Source organism: Oreochromis niloticus, linkage group LG9, assembly GCF_001858045.2.
Source record: "Oreochromis niloticus isolate F11D_XX linkage group LG9, O_niloticus_UMD_NMBU, whole genome shotgun sequence".
NCBI lineage: Eukaryota > Metazoa > Chordata > Actinopteri > Cichliformes > Cichlidae > Oreochromis > Oreochromis niloticus.
The window spans coordinates 7,511,281-7,527,223 of record NC_031974.2 but is presented as its reverse complement, the minus strand read 5'-3'; the positions used below and the strand labels follow the sequence as shown (position 1 = coordinate 7,527,223).

The window sequence follows — 15,943 nt, the reverse complement described above, 5'->3', positions numbered from 1 at the left end:
CACACATACACCACAATCTCCATCACCTTCAACACATTTGATTTTGGCAGCATAACACAGACGCACACCTGCACACAAGCAGTAAATTGTTGGCCATCCAGCATGTATCCAGAATCTCTCCCTGTGGAATGTAGACCTTCTCAGGCCTGTATGAATAAAATATGCCCTCCACATTATATAAGGCAGAGATGTTCCTATCTGGCACTGGGATAACAACTGGGTGGGATGTTGTGATTGGGATTCAATGGCCCATACAGAGGAGAGTGTGCGTGTGTGTGTGTGTGTGTGTGTGTGTGTGTGTGTGTGGAAAAAGAAGATGGTGGTGGTGGGAAGAATATTCCTCCTCATCCTCAGGCCCAAAAACACAGAGAGAGAGAGGCAGGGATGCAAGCAGGAGTCTGCGATCACGGGCATCAAAAGCCAAGCTGCCCCCCTCTGTGCTGCGCTGTCACGCAGCGTTGCATCGCAATGCTATTATTAAACACACACACACACACACACACACAGGTAGGCTCGACTGACTGTGTCAACATCTCAAGGTCAAACAACGGCTCGATTTTCGGACCCAAAAGGGGCGAACAGGCCGTGTCGGGTGTGTGTGCATGTGTGTGTGTTTCCTCCGCAGCTGAGACAAAGAGCAGCGGGAGAATCCCGCAGCCTGCTCCCGCTCAGCCCTCATCCTCCCCCGGCCACACAGAGCTGCTCAGGCCGGTCCCCTGACTGACAAACATCTGGATGGGAGGAGCGGGAGGGGACGAGGAGGAGGTGGAGGACGGGGCCGCAGGAATGAACGGTTAGATTCCGTTAGTAGGTACGGGCTCCCGGTGTGGATGGTGATGGTGATGAGATAACGTGATAACGAGAGAAAAGAGGAAGAGGGGGAGGAAGAAGAGGAGGAGGAAGAGAAGGAGGAGGGGGGAAGAGAGGGGAGGCTTTTCTCCCTCGCTCCCCTCGTGTTTTTTTGATCCATTTCTTACCCTCTGACAGCTCCAGCTCCAGCTCCGCCAGCCGAGCTCGGATCTCCAGCGGTATTGGCGACGCCTCGCGGTCCGCCATTCGGCTCGTACCGTAGAAAGCACCTCCCCGGTTCGACTGGTACCTCCGCCGCCGCTGCTGTATCTCCTCCTGCCTCCTCCGCTCGGAAAGGGAGAGCTTCTCCTGGCGGCCCCTCCTCGGCGGAGGCGCGTGAAGACTGCGAGAACAAAGAGGATAAATGTGACTCTCGGTTTAACGGGGGCCCGCCATGACGCCCGGCTCCTTGAATCGGTAAAGACCCCGGTTTCGCGGTCGGCTCTCTATGCTGCCGTTGCGGCGGTTGTGGCGGTGATGATGATGATGATGATGAGGCTCGCGCAGCCCCGGTCTCAGAGCCGTTTGCAGCTTCTTGCCGCTGGTGTCACGTGACTCTACGGAGGAAGGAGGGAAAAGGGAGGGAGCTCCGCTCATCACCGGCAGGGGGCGCACCAATCAACCACACCTACAACGCCCAAATGAACCTGTATGGGAGCCCAAAAATGACACAATAAATAAATAAATAAACTCCTGGTTTAATTACACATGAATACATTTATTCGTTTTTTGAATGATTACTTAATTTATTATTTTTATAAGTTCAAAAAAATGGAAATAAATGTTTTTTCTTTCACGTTGGGAACTTATTTAGGTATTTATTTCACTTGTATTTATTTTAAACCCTTTAAAATAAAACTACAATTGTTTTATTTGTAGATTTCTTGAAAAAAAAACCCATAATATTCAAGCGTAACCTATATTTTCTTTCATTTAAAAGGTTTAAAATTAAGATACACTAAAAAGCACTCGAGAAAAGTTTATTCTACCACCTAGAAATAATTTGCGCCTGTTCTGCTTGTCTTTTGCAATGCAAATTTTGTTTATCTTAATATTATGAAAGTTGTTTAGTTCTTAGGAACAACTCAAAGACCCCAACAAGACTCAAAGTTTTGAGGGGAAAATTGTAGAGCTGAAACTCTAAAAAAAATTGTGTCATATCAAGTTTCAGTGTCAACTTTATTTTTATTACTCACTTTTTAAATAAATGAATTTTAAATGATTAGAAACTACATCACAGACTGCTAAAACATTTTTCTGTTGGGAAACAAAAGTTTGAATAAGCAAGTTCAACAAGGTGTCTAATGAGTTCTGAAATGATTTCAGAGTATGTTCTGTAAATAAAAATAGTCATATCTTCCTTTTGTTGACTCAGTTTGTGAGGAAGCTCTGCCTGATCAAACTGCATTCAAACTGCATAGCTTACATTCTAAAAGTGCAGATTTATTAGTCATGTTTGTTAAGTTTTTAAATCAAACCCCTGTCTGCATTTTGGGTAGTGATTATTTCCAGTTTAACACATAGCTTTTCTTCTCCTTCTCTCATTAGCCATTACTTTTAATGTGGCTGTTCTATATTCGATGTCTGCGTTTGAAAACTGAGCCTCAGCAGCATAATATCATTAATATTAAAGGTCAAGCGCCCTTCAATTAAGCACAGTATGATTGAATGAGCATAATGTGCCTGTGACACATAACTGAGCATAAATTTGTCTGCAGAATACGATGTATTTCATTAGTATTCTTCATCTCATTCATTAGGCCTATAGCCTTCTGAGAATCAAATCATCCTCATTGTAAACAAGTGGTGGTGCCAGATAATGGAGTAATGAGTGTTATGGTGTTACTCTTCTGCCATCTGCTGGTCCAAAGAAGGAAATAACGTAAAGGGTGCTGACTCTATATTTAAATGTTAATCAGGGAGACGATGATCGGATAGAGCAGAATAAATACATATAAAAACAAAACTTTAACTTCAAAGGCACTTCTTTAATAGTTGTTCAATATGTACAGTCTGTACAAAGTAACTTTCCACAACCGTGCCCACTCTGTCTCCATGACAACTATTTTACATTAAAACTTTATATTTCAAACAAAAGAACAATGGCTTCATTACAATCAAATTCAAGTTCTCACATACAGTTCAAGTGCTGAAACAATGTTTGTTTATAGACACACAGTAAGTACCCACCCAGCCAAAAGGGCGTTTCCCTTTACGGAAGCCCAGCTGTGTCCAAAATATTAGGCCCTGTGACACTGAAATGCACTCCTGTTTAAAATAAATAAAACTTTTCTAAAGTAAGGGAAACATGCTCAAATCAGATCTGATCCCCCAGTTCTCATTAAACACACTGGACCTTGACAGCTCTCTGGTATCTAAAAATGGAAATAATACGGCTGATCAGCAGTGATTTATGGAAAAAGCTTCATGTGTGTCCACAGCAGTCACAGATAACACAGAAGTATGGGTGGAGAAATAAAACAACAACACTAAAATAAGTTCACAATCATGGCGGAACATCCTGTACAACTAAGAAAACATGTAACACACACAAACAGGACGAAAAGAATTGTCGATGCCATCAGGAAAGCAAGAAGAAATCAAAAAATGGAAGCTCACTCTCTACAAACAGTCCTAAACTACAAATCAAGAAATAAAACAGAAATTAAAGTAGCAGATCAAAATATGCAGATTTCTACCAGCTTCCTGTCTAAAAAACTGAAAAGTTGGTTTTGCCAACCAGTCAAAGACCTCTGCACTGAACAAACATGCAGACCTGGATTAAGCTGATTTAAAGGCTTAAATGTGTTACTCAGTGTATTATAAGAGATCATTCTCTACAGTAAACGTGCAGCCTGTTTTTACAAATGAAGACAACAATAACATTTTATCTTTTAGACACTCCCAAACAACAAAAAAAAGTGTCTTTTCTTCATCTCATTTCAACAGCGTTTCCACTGAGCTGGCTCTGGTGCATCACCCCAGTTTTGTGAAGGTAGGACCCGACTTGCTGCATAAGCCTCTCTTGCAGACCTCTGCTTAGGTCAGTTTCCTGGACCCCTGGGCAAACAGAGTAAAGATGGGGTCAAACTCCCCATTACACCTTTACAACATATGACTCTAAAGTGCTGCACTTGTGCTACTTTTGATGTATATTACCAATTTTGTTTTTTTAAAAACCAACTCCCTTTACAAAAGTTTATTTGCTGTATTTTTCTTTTTTGTTCCTATCAACCCCTTTTGTGATTTCTACCTTTTTTTTTTTTTTTTTTTTTTTTTTTAAAAACGCACAGTTTAGAATTACCAAACACCAGCTATCAAAAAATTCAGCTTCCTGTTTCCTCCCAAGTGTTTGGTAGGTGGCACTAACAGATGTAGGTGCAGAACAGCATTTAAAGCAGACATGCCCAAAAGATGCAGATGCAAATTGAAATAAAAAGGATCAAATACTGTAGCATGGATAAAAGTTGTGAAGTGAAATAGTAATTCAACTAAGAAAATGAATTTTAACACCACAAAGAAGTTGAAAAGCAGTCTCACAGTTACTGGTTCCTGTGTGTGCTGAACTGGTTTCTCTTGAGTGGTCATCTCTGAGGCTTCATTCGCAGCCCTGCAAACACAAACACAACTATCTTAGCACGCACGGCTGCTTCTTTACTTTTCAGATATCTCATGAGCCAAAGTGAAATAACTGTAGAAGCCTGAGCCATATACTGTTAATCATATTAACTGTAAAAGTGAGCGGTATAGACACCTTACATGTGAAAACAGAAGACTGAGAGCGCCCAGCTGCTGTGTCAGAGATACTCACTGCTCTGAGACCAGCTGAGGCTCCTGTGAAGACGCTGCCTCTGAGGCGCAGGAGCTGCTGCTTTTTAATTCACTTTGTGAGGACTTTAAAAAATCAAAAAGAAAAAACAAAACACTGTTCATTCATCACTTCATGTATATTCATGTACTTTAAGTACATAATGTGACAATTGAGACAATCTGCTTCATTCTTATAAAGAATGAATGCACTGACCGACACAACGACATGAAAGAGCCTGATAGACCACAGAAGACGATCCATGGTTGAGACAAACAACAACATCTAAACATCGAGAACATCTTTGAGGAGGTAGGTGTATAACTGTCAAACTACAGACAAGGTGCAAACCAAAGGCTACATTAAAGAACAAGAAGGTCAGATTAGACTTTAACAGACAACCTTACAGTTACAAACACTGTGTCTTTGTCCAGCAGATTATACACATATAGTCGGTATGGCTGGAGTTTTACAGTGAACAGAGCCTCAGTTACTCTGACGGCCATGAGCCCCAGGTGAGCTGTGTGTGTGTACTACAGAGGGACCTGGTTGCCTTGGTGTTACTGTTAGCTGGAGGAAGACTTGCCATGGTAGAGGCTGGAGGAGGAAGAAGAGGGAAGTTCGACAGGGTGAGCTCAAAATGGGGAGACGGCCGACAAGGAGGGGACTGACTCTGTGAATTCTACACAAACAGAAATGGCCAGTACGCTGTGTGAACAAAGTGCACATACACAACGCTCAGTGGTGACTTACCTGACTGCTTCGAGTGGGTCGCTCCCAGGACCTTGCGGGCTCTCTCCTCCTCTGGTTGAAGTTTCCTCTCCTTCAGGGACACACAGGAAACACAGAGCTCTGAGGAACGTCTGATTTATAACTTTATTAAAGAACAAGCATCCTACAAGTGTAAAAAGTGACAGACAGAGAGAGGGCTGCCTATGGTCTGAGAACCTGATGATGACGTTTACATCGAGTCTTTTTAGCCTACTGTGGCTGTAACCCGTCTTCGCTGCTCTACATTCCATAGCTCTAATTTTTATTGCTTACAGTTTGTTATCTTTGAAGCTACTGTTGTCAAACCTCCACCCTTCCAGGTCAGGTTCATGCCATACGCATAATTCTTGGCTTAATTTGGATTTTAATTTCCCTAAACATGTCTGATACAGGCAGTCAGTGAGTTACTGTTTTGAAAAGAGGAGACCTATAAAGACACACTTGCTGAATGTGTGTGCGATTGTGCCTGCTCAAAACGAGCAGATTGTGGCAGAGACGTTATGAAAGAGACGGGGCACTTAAAGAGAGAACTTCTTGGGCTTCTCATGTGTTTTCTAAGCCCTTCAAAGTAGATTTTCCAAAGGTTAAGACCTGGTTTATTATTAACATACAGAGAATACACATTTGTTTGCCGTTTTTTCTACTCGTTAAACATAACGTTTCGTGTACGTTGTCTCAACCTCATTGTGAAAAGAAAGTAAAGACATTAGCAAAGTGGAGCATGACTTGTTGTCAGTTTATTTTTAGCTGCAGGGTTCCATGATAACAGTGCCAAAACGGTCCGATGAGTTACCGCTCCATCTGACTTCATATTTGTGTGAAATGAACCAGAAGGAAGAGGTTACAATTTTAACCCTCACTCTGAACTCAATGAACAGTATAAATGGTATCAAGAAAACATGCCCTTATGTCATGACCTATTTTCACTACATAAACTATACTAATGAACTGGGCATAGCAGGACTTGAGATTAATAGAGAATAAAAAAGAGACATCTGAAACTTGAACTGATGTTTTGTTACCTTCCCTGCTCAGTGGGAGATGTGACCTGCTTGTTGGGTTCCTTTCTTCCACCTCTACTCGGAAGGCGCACCTTTCCCCGTGACCGTCCTCGACCGGGCCATGTAGGAAAGGAACAATCTGATGGCTGCTCTGATGAGTGCGAGGAGGCAGGCTGCTGGGACTGCCAACGGTCACAGTTTGACCAACTCGAGCCTGTCCTGAAGAAACAAACAATCAGTCTTCACACTGATGGACATCATAAAGTGTGATGCCATAAGAGAATAAAAAGGAGCTACCTTTGGCTGTGTGGGTGGCACGGTTTGAAAGCGGAAGCTGCTGTGAAGCCATCCATGAAGTGGTTCATCAGTAGAGGAGGCTGATGATGAAAACAACAACAGCTTAATCAGAGAAGGAGCCAAAGAGCTCCTCACACACATTAAACGACACATTAACACTAACGACATCCACAAATCACAGGAAAAAAAAATTACTAATCTGTTTAACACTGATATAAAATTAAGTGCCATAATTAACTTTTCCAGGTACAAACTCATGCCACATAATTCATCTTTAACAAACTCACTTCGGCCCAGTCTTGATATCCAGATGCAGCCAAAGTCCACACCTCACCGAGGAATTCGTTTAGCTGTTGTGTGGACGCGTGGGTCGGGCAGGACTGCTGGTAGGTGGTAGCGGAGGGGTAGAAACCATAATAGTTGTTGCACTGTTCTGGCTGGGGGGGTCGGTAGCTTTGGTTTGGAGCCAAAGCAATGGCTGCTGTTGTTTCGGCCTTCATCCTCACCATGATGGGCTTTCCCTTAAACACCCGAACCTGTTCTCTGAGGTACTCGTAGGTCTGAAAACATGGACTCAGATTATTTCAGTTATTGTATTATCAAATCTCCCAACAAAGGAAGCTATCAGGAGCACTTTTTAACAGGACTGCTCACCCTAAAATCAATTACAGACATTTTTCAGCTAGCTTGTAGCACTACTTGTCCATCTAGCTTTCTTTGCTTAAAGGTACTCAGATTTGTAGATATTGACTGAATATATGTCTGTCTTCTTTCAGTATAACAGACCTAAATGGCTTTAGCCTTGGTGGCTAAATGTGCCCCAAAAAAGAAGCAACTATTTTATTTCTCTCCTGGCGTACTTTAGTCATCATGAACCCTTTTCTACCTGCTGTGCATCGGCTTCTGATTTGAAGGTGATGAACCAGTTATCGTTGCTCACAAACTCGCAGCTCTTGAACTTGGGCAGGTTCTCTCCTTCAAAGAGAGCTTCCACCTCCTGCACAGCAACAGCAATATAAAACACGCTGCCAACATACACAATTTACCTTTAAACTCCTTTAAATAAAGACACATATATCTATCCCCACACGTGCACCTACATGTAAGAACAACACCTGTCCAGGAGGGTTTTGGTTGCGTTGGGGTATTTTGTGGAGTCTCACCTCTTGAGGTGTGGTGTTAGGAATCTCCCTCAGGATTAAAACGCACCGGCTAGGTCTGGGACGAACTTTCTGTCCACATGGGGAAAACTGGACCAGCGGCATGGCTAGCGGACAACAACAGCAGAGGGTGTTTCAGGATAACAATAAACCACGTTCATCACTCTCATCTCTACATTGAATCTACTAGAACAGTTCCTTCAAATATGTGCATCGTAAGAATACCCGAACAAAACATTCCTCTTCACTAATCCCTATCACGATCCCGTGGTTTTGTAGCAAAGGAAATAATCAGTCCACACATGTACATTAAATATTATAACTCAAAACTGACACAACCTCTGGAGTTACTCTGCCTCCACCTATACCCACAGAAACAAACACTGACATCTGAGAACATCGGAGATGAGGTCCACGTCTGTGGTGAGATTCTTGATCTGGTCGAGGCAGGCCAGAGCAGAGATGGAAACATACTGGTTGCTGTCCATCTGAGACTTGAGATACAGGTCATTGCTGAGGTGCTCTCTGAGGAGGGACGGAAGAACTGCTGAGAACACTGATACATGCTGACGATGGAGGGGTCCCCAAAGATCACAGTGCATATATTGTCAGATTAAAGAAACGCAAATGTCCCATTCATTTGTATTGATGTTTACATATACATACACCAATAAATGGGTCAAACCAAACTACAACCACAGCAAAAATACTAAACCATATGTTTTTTTTTAGTTTGTACCAACTGCAAGTAGTGGGTCTGTAAAATAGGGGGTATGTGTGCAAAGCTAATACCTGTTCAGGTAGGACTCCAAAACAGTCCTCAGCTCTTGTCTGATCTCATCTGAAATCACAGAAGTCATGAAGCCATCAGTCCCATTTGTACCTTTAATATTAGAGATTTTGTTAAGATTAATTTCAATGTTTCCCACAGACTTAGATTCAAATGACAGTTGCTGGTAAAAGCAACTGGCAGCAGGAATTGTTTGGTTCAGTTGTTTAACCTTTAAATAAGTCACTGTATATTTATTTGTTTTATTCTAGACTTCTAAATCATGGTGTGTGTTTGTTTGATGATTTTAAAATCGGTGATGACTATAAAACAAACTGTCCCTCAGTTATAAGAAAGACATCCTTGATCTGTGTGCCTGTGGACAGACGCTTTTAAAGGAACAATAAATTTAGATAATTTTGTTGATCTTAGTTTAGATGATTAACTACTGCTTTTGTATTTGATGTACATACTGTGTGACAAAACTAAACTCCAACTCCAGTGAGTCTCTCATGCTGTGACTGTGCCTCCATTAGTTCAGCATAGCAGCACACGATCTAGTTCTCCACCTGCAGGTGGTGATAATCTCAAGAGCAGAACGAGGACTACTGTTTCCAGTTGTTGGGGGTCTGCCTGACCATAGAAGATCCCCCCTGGAGGAGTAGCTAAATGATTCCACCACAACAGTAATACGCCCAATGAGCCAATTGGTCAGGAAATGAAGAAATTTCAAAATAAAGGGAGCTGACGAATCAAATTGTTGTTGTTTTTTTAAACACATGCTGCCTCAGCGTAGCTCACAGACCAAGTAAAGCCAACGTGTGTGAGAAATACTGGATTTTACAAACACAGCTGGAAGGACCTCAAACAGAAACCCAATTCAGCTTTGTACCTGTCACAGGTGGGTCACAGGACCCTCCGTTAAACATGTGAGCGTCGGCTCTCAGTGTCTGATATTCCAGTGCTTTAGGATCACCCAGGACCATGTTCTCCTGCTGAAACACTGGTACATATCCTTAAAAAATACACAAATAACCAAATAATAAACAATAACCCCACAATATCCAGCAGCCAATAAAATGCCTGTGTGTGGGAAAAAGCAGATCTAGCCTACCTTCCTGAAGGGTCAGATTTTCATGGACCAGCCATGGCTGCTGAACCTGCTGGTAGGCGGGGTCAGGGTAGCTCAGGTAAAAATTGTTGTGGTCCATATTTCAGGATTAGGGTTGAGGCCTGGAGCGGTGGCAGGTTCCTATAATAAAAATACATACATTCATGAGTGTATTAAAACCTACAAGCACAACACCTTCCTTTTTATATGAACCACAGAGAAGATGGCAGAGAATAATGTTTGTGTAGGTTCAGAGGTGTAACAAAGATCAACAAAATCCATGGAGCCAATCAGAAATGTAGCTCAAATGTTAACCTGTATCCACTCTGTGTTTAAATGTTTCCACTGATTGTGATCCTGTGATATCAAAGCATTAACAGGAAGTTTATGTACCTCACTGGTCAGTCAGACTGTGCTTATGCATCAAGGACACTTGTATGAACAGTAACATGTAACTTCTTAACGCACAATGGCTGCTTCCAGTTGTAGGTAGCTCAATTTTTGCCTGTATATGAATGAAACCACAACACATCAACCAAATCCTGTTCTTACAGGGTTTTCTTTAAGCAGTTAGCATGTGAATGTTATCGCTCAGCCCAGTCAGTCGGCATACTGAGTGAACACTTACAGACTGAATGCAATCTGTGTGCCAGTCCCACATGCAGGTCCCCTGAGGCATCACTGTGCTGTAGGGATAAGCTCCCAGCAGAGCCATAGAGGGTTGGAGCTCTGAGACAGATTCTGGGATTTGCTCTGTGTCGATACACTTCGTGCTCTCACCCTGCCCAGGCTCGGCCTCAGACGCCCCCTGAGCCCAGCCCTCGCAGTTTCCTTCCTTCTTTACCTCCTCAGGAGCAGCAGCAGGTTCATGACCCAGGAAATGAATCTTGTAACATGGAGTTGAAGAGTAAACATCGATCTGATTGGGGTCTACAGCAGCCAAGGTGTGGTCCACTTTGTTGCTGTTATCTTGATAACTAAGTTCATTTGGAGTGCCGGATGAGTCACAGGTGGTGACGATGTGCACGTCAGCACTTTGGGAAACTGTCTCAATCACAGAAATTGCACACAGGCACTACTTTGTGTGTGTGTTTGAATATATGTGTGACACCAATCAGACATCAGTCACTGTCATTAGATCCAGTCAGTGTGTGGTTGTCCACACCTGAACCACTGATCTCTGAATGAATGAATTAACTTTTACAATGAAAACCTTTAAAAATGGGTAAGTCTGTCTTCTTCTTCTACTGTAATTATTGCTAATTATGTAGAGAAAAAAATTATCTACATGCCTTGAAAATGAAATCCTTCAGTGGTTCTGAGTTTTCTTCATTAAATTTTTGTCCTCTCTCCCCCATTCTGTGTGTTCTCCTGCCTCCCTATGCTCCCCTTTTCTTTTTCACTTCCCCACAACCCCCACTTTGTCATGGGAGGCCACTGCTACTCCCTGAGTTAAAAGGGAGTTCTTCCTCCCCGCCAAAGTGAAAAGTGATGAATATTGTTGTTGCACCTCATGGTGACTGCTCAGTTGGTGCTGTATAAATAAATTTGATCTGAGGAGGGTCATTACAACTCAAAACATCAAATTTTCTCAACATTTTCTGCTCAGCCACCTCTGATTTCCCTGAAAAGTTTGTAGTTTAAAATTTGGTCATGTATAAAATGATCGCAGTGAAATTTTGGCTTTATATATCAAATAATTTTCTAGATTTTTTAAGGCCAATTCATCCACCTTTACACTTATTTTCCCTCCACACACTAAATTCTGAGGCAATTTTTGAACTTTCGAATAAAAACCCCCTGAAATTTCCAGACATTTCTTTTGTAAAAAGAAATGAATCAAGATCTGCAATTTTGGGAAGATACATAAACAATCACTAGTTAAAATATTTAAATAATTAAAACCATCCTGTCCCATGTAAACCCAACCCTTAAGCTCATACTAACAAAAACAGACAGACCACTAGACAATACATGCATATCACAGTATGATTAGAAAACAACATGATGGCCCAAACAACATCTGCCTAAACGGTGTCAAATGAAGAAGGCCATAAAAAGTAGATCAAATCCCCACATTTAAAGAAGATACGCGTTTTTGTGCACGGTGCCTCATCATTTCATCAACATCCCCACACATGTTTAATACTCACTGCCTCAATAAAAGAAAAATCCCCAAACTCATCAACGGTTCAGGGAAAAGGGCTCTGGCTGAATTAAGACGAGTTTTTAACACTTTAGAAAAACAAGTTAATAAAAAGCAGGACTCTGAACACACCTCAGCGGTAAACCTTGAACTAAATAAGAGCTAAAAGTCTCTGGGTTGGGCGTGTTTTCCGTTGGCGTTACGTTTCTGCGCTCCGGCCTCAAATCAGCCTCGATGGGCGGAGTGAAAGTGACTACACTGGCCTTTAAAGACACACACCTCTGCAGGTGGAAGTCAAGTCAAGCAGGACCAGAGCCTCATCCGTTTAACGCGAACCGTGGACTTTAACAACGGTCAACCACTGTTAACGTCCGTGAATCTAACTTTAACGTTTAAGGTGCTAACGGCCATCGCTAACCCCTGTTAATGTCATACTGCTGGAGCAATGTAACATAAAATAAAACATGTTTTTAATAATCTCATCAAATGTTTATGCAATTGTGAAATGTAGCCACTGTTAAATATCCATCCAATATAAATAAATAAATTATAATAATTCAGATTCATAATACTATGTAGTCATATTTCGATATAAAACACGATCAAATATATATTTAACCTCTGTTAATGTCACACTGCTGGAGCTTAGCTTGTACCAAGCTCACCCTCTCTGAGGTGTTTTCATTGTGAGACAGAAACTCACCTGTTACCTCTCTGCTCTGCTCTCGGTGGATTTTCTTCCGCAGGTTTACGTTATTTTGCCCCCATGAACTCTGCGGCTGCCATGGAAACCGCGCTTATATAATGAAAAAATCTTTTATTCACGTCAATAAACTTACATTAACTCCTGTAGAAAAAATAAAAATGTTTCTAATACTCTCACTAAATGTTTATGGAATTGTGAAAAGTAACCACTGTTAAATATCCGTCTGAATATAAATATATGTAATTTTAATAATTATATATTCATAATAGTATGTTGTCATGTTTCAGTATAAAAAAAGATAAAATATATATTTAAACTGTAAAAAAAAAATGTAAAAAACCCCCAGAAATAAAGTTTTAAAAAAATTGCAAGGCAAAGCTAAGTTGATATTTAGAGTTATTATTTTAATAATTTGGGGTTAGGTTAAAATTCGAAATTTTAGTAGTTCTGTTAAGTCTTTATTTTTCCATTTGATCTCTTTTTATTTTTTTTAAAAAATCTCTTTTATTTATTTTGTTTTGACAGATCTTATATACATAACCTATTTAAAAAAAACATAATTTTAACATTATTTTGTTGCAGTTTCAGTTGTATGTGTTGACTTTTACATGACAATTTTCAGTGTTTATATAACAATAATCTGTAAATTTAAGAAGGGCATGTGATTTTTAAAACATATTCTTACTGGAAAAATAACAGTTTTGTATGGTTCATTATTTTACAGAAGTAAATGTATCATTTAGAAAATATTGATGTAAATTAAACATTTGCTTTGTTGTTTTTCTATTTACACTTTTTTGATGTCACAGTAGAGGTCACGAGGTCAGGTGGGCTGTAGACATTTTTCAGATTTCAAAATGGGCTGTGACCAGTTTATGGCTGCCTTAGATTAATACAGCTATAGAGTATAATATCATCTCCTCTTACAAGATGGCGCCGCGGTACAAGATTGGTTATTTATGGTTGGTTTACACAGCTTTGTGTATGTTTGTGTACATGTATATATACACACGTGTGTGTGTGTGTGTATTGTGTTGTTTACATACTGTTGTGATTTCCATTGCTGTGCTTGAGAGTCACCATCTACCAGAACCAAATTCCTTGTATGTGTCTGCGCATATACATGGCAAATAAACATGATTCTGATTCTGATCATGTCACCAAATGCTTACTAAAGTGTGAAATTTACCGGCTTTCCATTTTCATCAGCTTGGAATCTCATGAATAACTCATGCATGTGGTGAAGGACATGGTTCGTGCAACAGTGGAGGATGATAGGGTGATATGAGACAGATGATTTGCTGAGGTGACCCCTAAGGAATAAGATGTACTGCAGGCTCAAACACTCATTGTTAGTATAATTCATATTTTCTTTCAAGTACAAACATATTTCCAGCTTTTGCAGAACCGGTGCATGGATCCTTTGACAACTTTACATAAAACCGCTGTTTTAATGTTTACGGCAAGTTAACAAAATACAACTTTTAAGCCTTTACACTATACTGCTTTTTTTATCCAACCACCACCTGTTGTACCTTACAATATTTTCTTGTTAATGCAAATACGTAATGAGCCATATTTTTTTTCTCAAATAAAAAAAAGATTATGAAATTACATAATTTTTAACTATTATGATGAGAAATGTTGAAAAGCCCACATGAATCCAGCGAAATATTTCTGCCCGTACACTCCAACACTGCAAACAAGATACAAATTCATCAAGAAACACACCAAATTACACTTACAGTGTTTGCTTTGCTCCAGTCACAGTGTTTAAACGTGTGCAGATGTTCTGATATTTCAAAAAGCACATATTCACGCTGTTTATGTCTAATTTAATATCTTGTAGCTAGAGAAATTGACAAAGATATCATATATCAATAGCACATATTGATATGAACTTTGAGCTTGAGGCTATGATGACGCACAAAAAGCAAAGACACATGTACAGATCATCCAAACAGAAAAAGTCTGACTCTCAGGATTTGAAGCCCCTCTGATGAGATAAATGCACAATTACAGAGTTCGTACTCAGGCTGAGAGTCCTCGAGGGTTTTTATCTCAGCTCTTCGGCAAAGAACATCAGCTGGATGTAGCTGAGGCCTCTCTAACTGAGAGCCATTTCAGTGAAGTCTCTGCGGACCTCTGTCCAGATGAGGAATCTCCTCTGTAGCACTCAGACTCAATTTGTAGAGTGCTGGATCAGGAGTACATGCTCCAGTAGATGGTGTTGAAGAGCAGGTAGGACAGAGGGAAGGCCAGTCTGGAGTACGAGTCGATCATGTAGCTGTTGTTGACCAGCAGGTCCACGTTTTCACGTACGGACCGCTGCCGGCGAAGCCGAGTCCCTTCCGTGGGGCGCATGTCTGAGCTTTGGGTTGGCGATGTCAGAGGGTCGGAGGTCAAGGTGGGTGCCAGACGGGGGAATGTAGTCAGCTCAATATCGTTGTCGTGGAAACACCCGTCAAAGGCCATTGCTTGACTGGCGTTGAAGGTGGACGGGATCTTTAAAGGCAAAGAAAACAAGCAGGGAGAGATTTCACCGACAGAGAACCGGCACTCAAAAAATCCTGAATTACATTCTGAGGATTAATCTTCAAGAGCAAAGATGATGCTGGAATTATAACTTCAAGGGGAAAAATCTCTTAAAAATTCCATTTTGTGTCAAAGACAAACTTTTTAAGCATTTCTTTACATCAGTTGTCTGGTGACTAAACATGTGCAGTTTTTTTTGTCTCAGAGGACTCTGACATTTCATTCAGATGATCCTTCAAAATAATGGGGGGGGGGGGGGGGGACTTCTTAATGGACTTTGTTTAAAATTTTATTTACACAGAAATCCAAATTCCCAGTTGACATGTGGGAGATTTTGGAAATACTTTTATAATGTATATACTAGTACTAATCGATTAAATAGAATTTGAACACTTTCTCTGAACAGTGTTGCAGTTATCATAGTTTACTAGGAGTAAACTCAAAGCCAAGTGGGAAAAAAATTACTGTCTAAAAATTAAGATACAAACTAGACTTTAGAACTGGAAGTAATAAAAAAATTCAAACAAACTAGTGACTGGAACGAAGACAAATTCAAAAGAAAGGAAAAGCTAATAATAACACAAAGCAGTTTAAAACTTGTGGATGTTTTGAAAGGACAGGAAATGTTCACCTGACTGCAGTTTCTTTTTAACTGCTTTTGACTTTTTAAAGATATTTCTGTAAAACTCCTCAGCAAAATGTAATGTTTGCTCTCGCCACAAGGTGGCAGTGTTTCACCAGGACGAATCTTCGCTTTTTCTCTTCCTTCAACAGTTCAAACCCTCATGAA

General features: G+C 40.7%; 3 protein-coding genes across 15 annotated transcripts in view; all 3 read right to left on the bottom strand.

Moving 5' to 3' along the window:
• The window catches only part of LOC100707500 (disco-interacting protein 2 homolog C), a 74,299-nt gene extending 72,746 nt beyond the window's left edge, over positions 1-1,553 (bottom strand). For all 4 annotated transcript variants that reach the window (XR_002058737.2, XM_013266707.3, XM_013266708.3 and 1 more), the window contains exon 1: positions 978-1,553. Coding sequence is in view for 3 of the 4 variants with exons in the window: in XM_013266707.3 (XP_013122161.1) it covers positions 978-1,056 (79 nt within the window). In the remaining variant the exon portion in view is untranslated. The remainder of the gene's footprint in view (positions 1-977) is intronic.
• Positions 1,554-2,816: 1,263 nt separating this feature from the next.
• LOC100707769 (la-related protein 4B) lies at positions 2,817-12,769 on the bottom strand. 9 transcript variants are annotated; one of them, XM_025910475.1, is made up of 16 exons: positions 12,616-12,769; positions 9,770-9,907; positions 9,548-9,670; positions 8,679-8,727; positions 8,275-8,411; positions 7,890-7,993; positions 7,613-7,723; positions 7,014-7,286; positions 6,727-6,806; positions 6,451-6,648; positions 5,411-5,480; positions 5,244-5,339; positions 4,874-4,942; positions 4,661-4,743; positions 4,390-4,459; positions 2,817-3,909 (listed from the first exon to the last, which is right to left on the bottom strand). In XM_025910475.1, exons 2-16 carry the CDS (start codon positions 9,864-9,866, stop codon positions 3,889-3,891), a joined length of 1,581 nt encoding a protein of 526 aa, XP_025766260.1. In that variant the 5' UTR covers positions 9,867-9,907; positions 12,616-12,769; the 3' UTR covers positions 2,817-3,888. The 9 variants fall into 9 exon arrangements, 8 of the variants coding, with proteins under 8 accessions (XP_025766260.1, XP_025766263.1, XP_025766261.1 ...); XM_025910478.1 differs by lacking the exon at positions 12,616-12,769 and adding an exon at positions 12,045-12,276; XM_025910476.1 differs by lacking the exon at positions 12,616-12,769 and adding an exon at positions 11,920-12,057.
• Positions 12,770-13,969: 1,200 nt separating this feature from the next.
• The window catches only part of LOC100708037 (gamma-aminobutyric acid receptor subunit rho-3), a 30,117-nt gene continuing 28,143 nt past the window's right edge, over positions 13,970-15,943 (bottom strand). For both annotated transcript variants that reach the window (XM_003459045.5, XM_013266701.3), the window contains one exon: positions 13,970-15,123. In XM_003459045.5, coding sequence (XP_003459093.1) covers positions 14,821-15,123 — 303 coding nt within the window. In that variant the 3' untranslated portion in view covers positions 13,970-14,820. The remainder of the gene's footprint in view (positions 15,124-15,943) is intronic.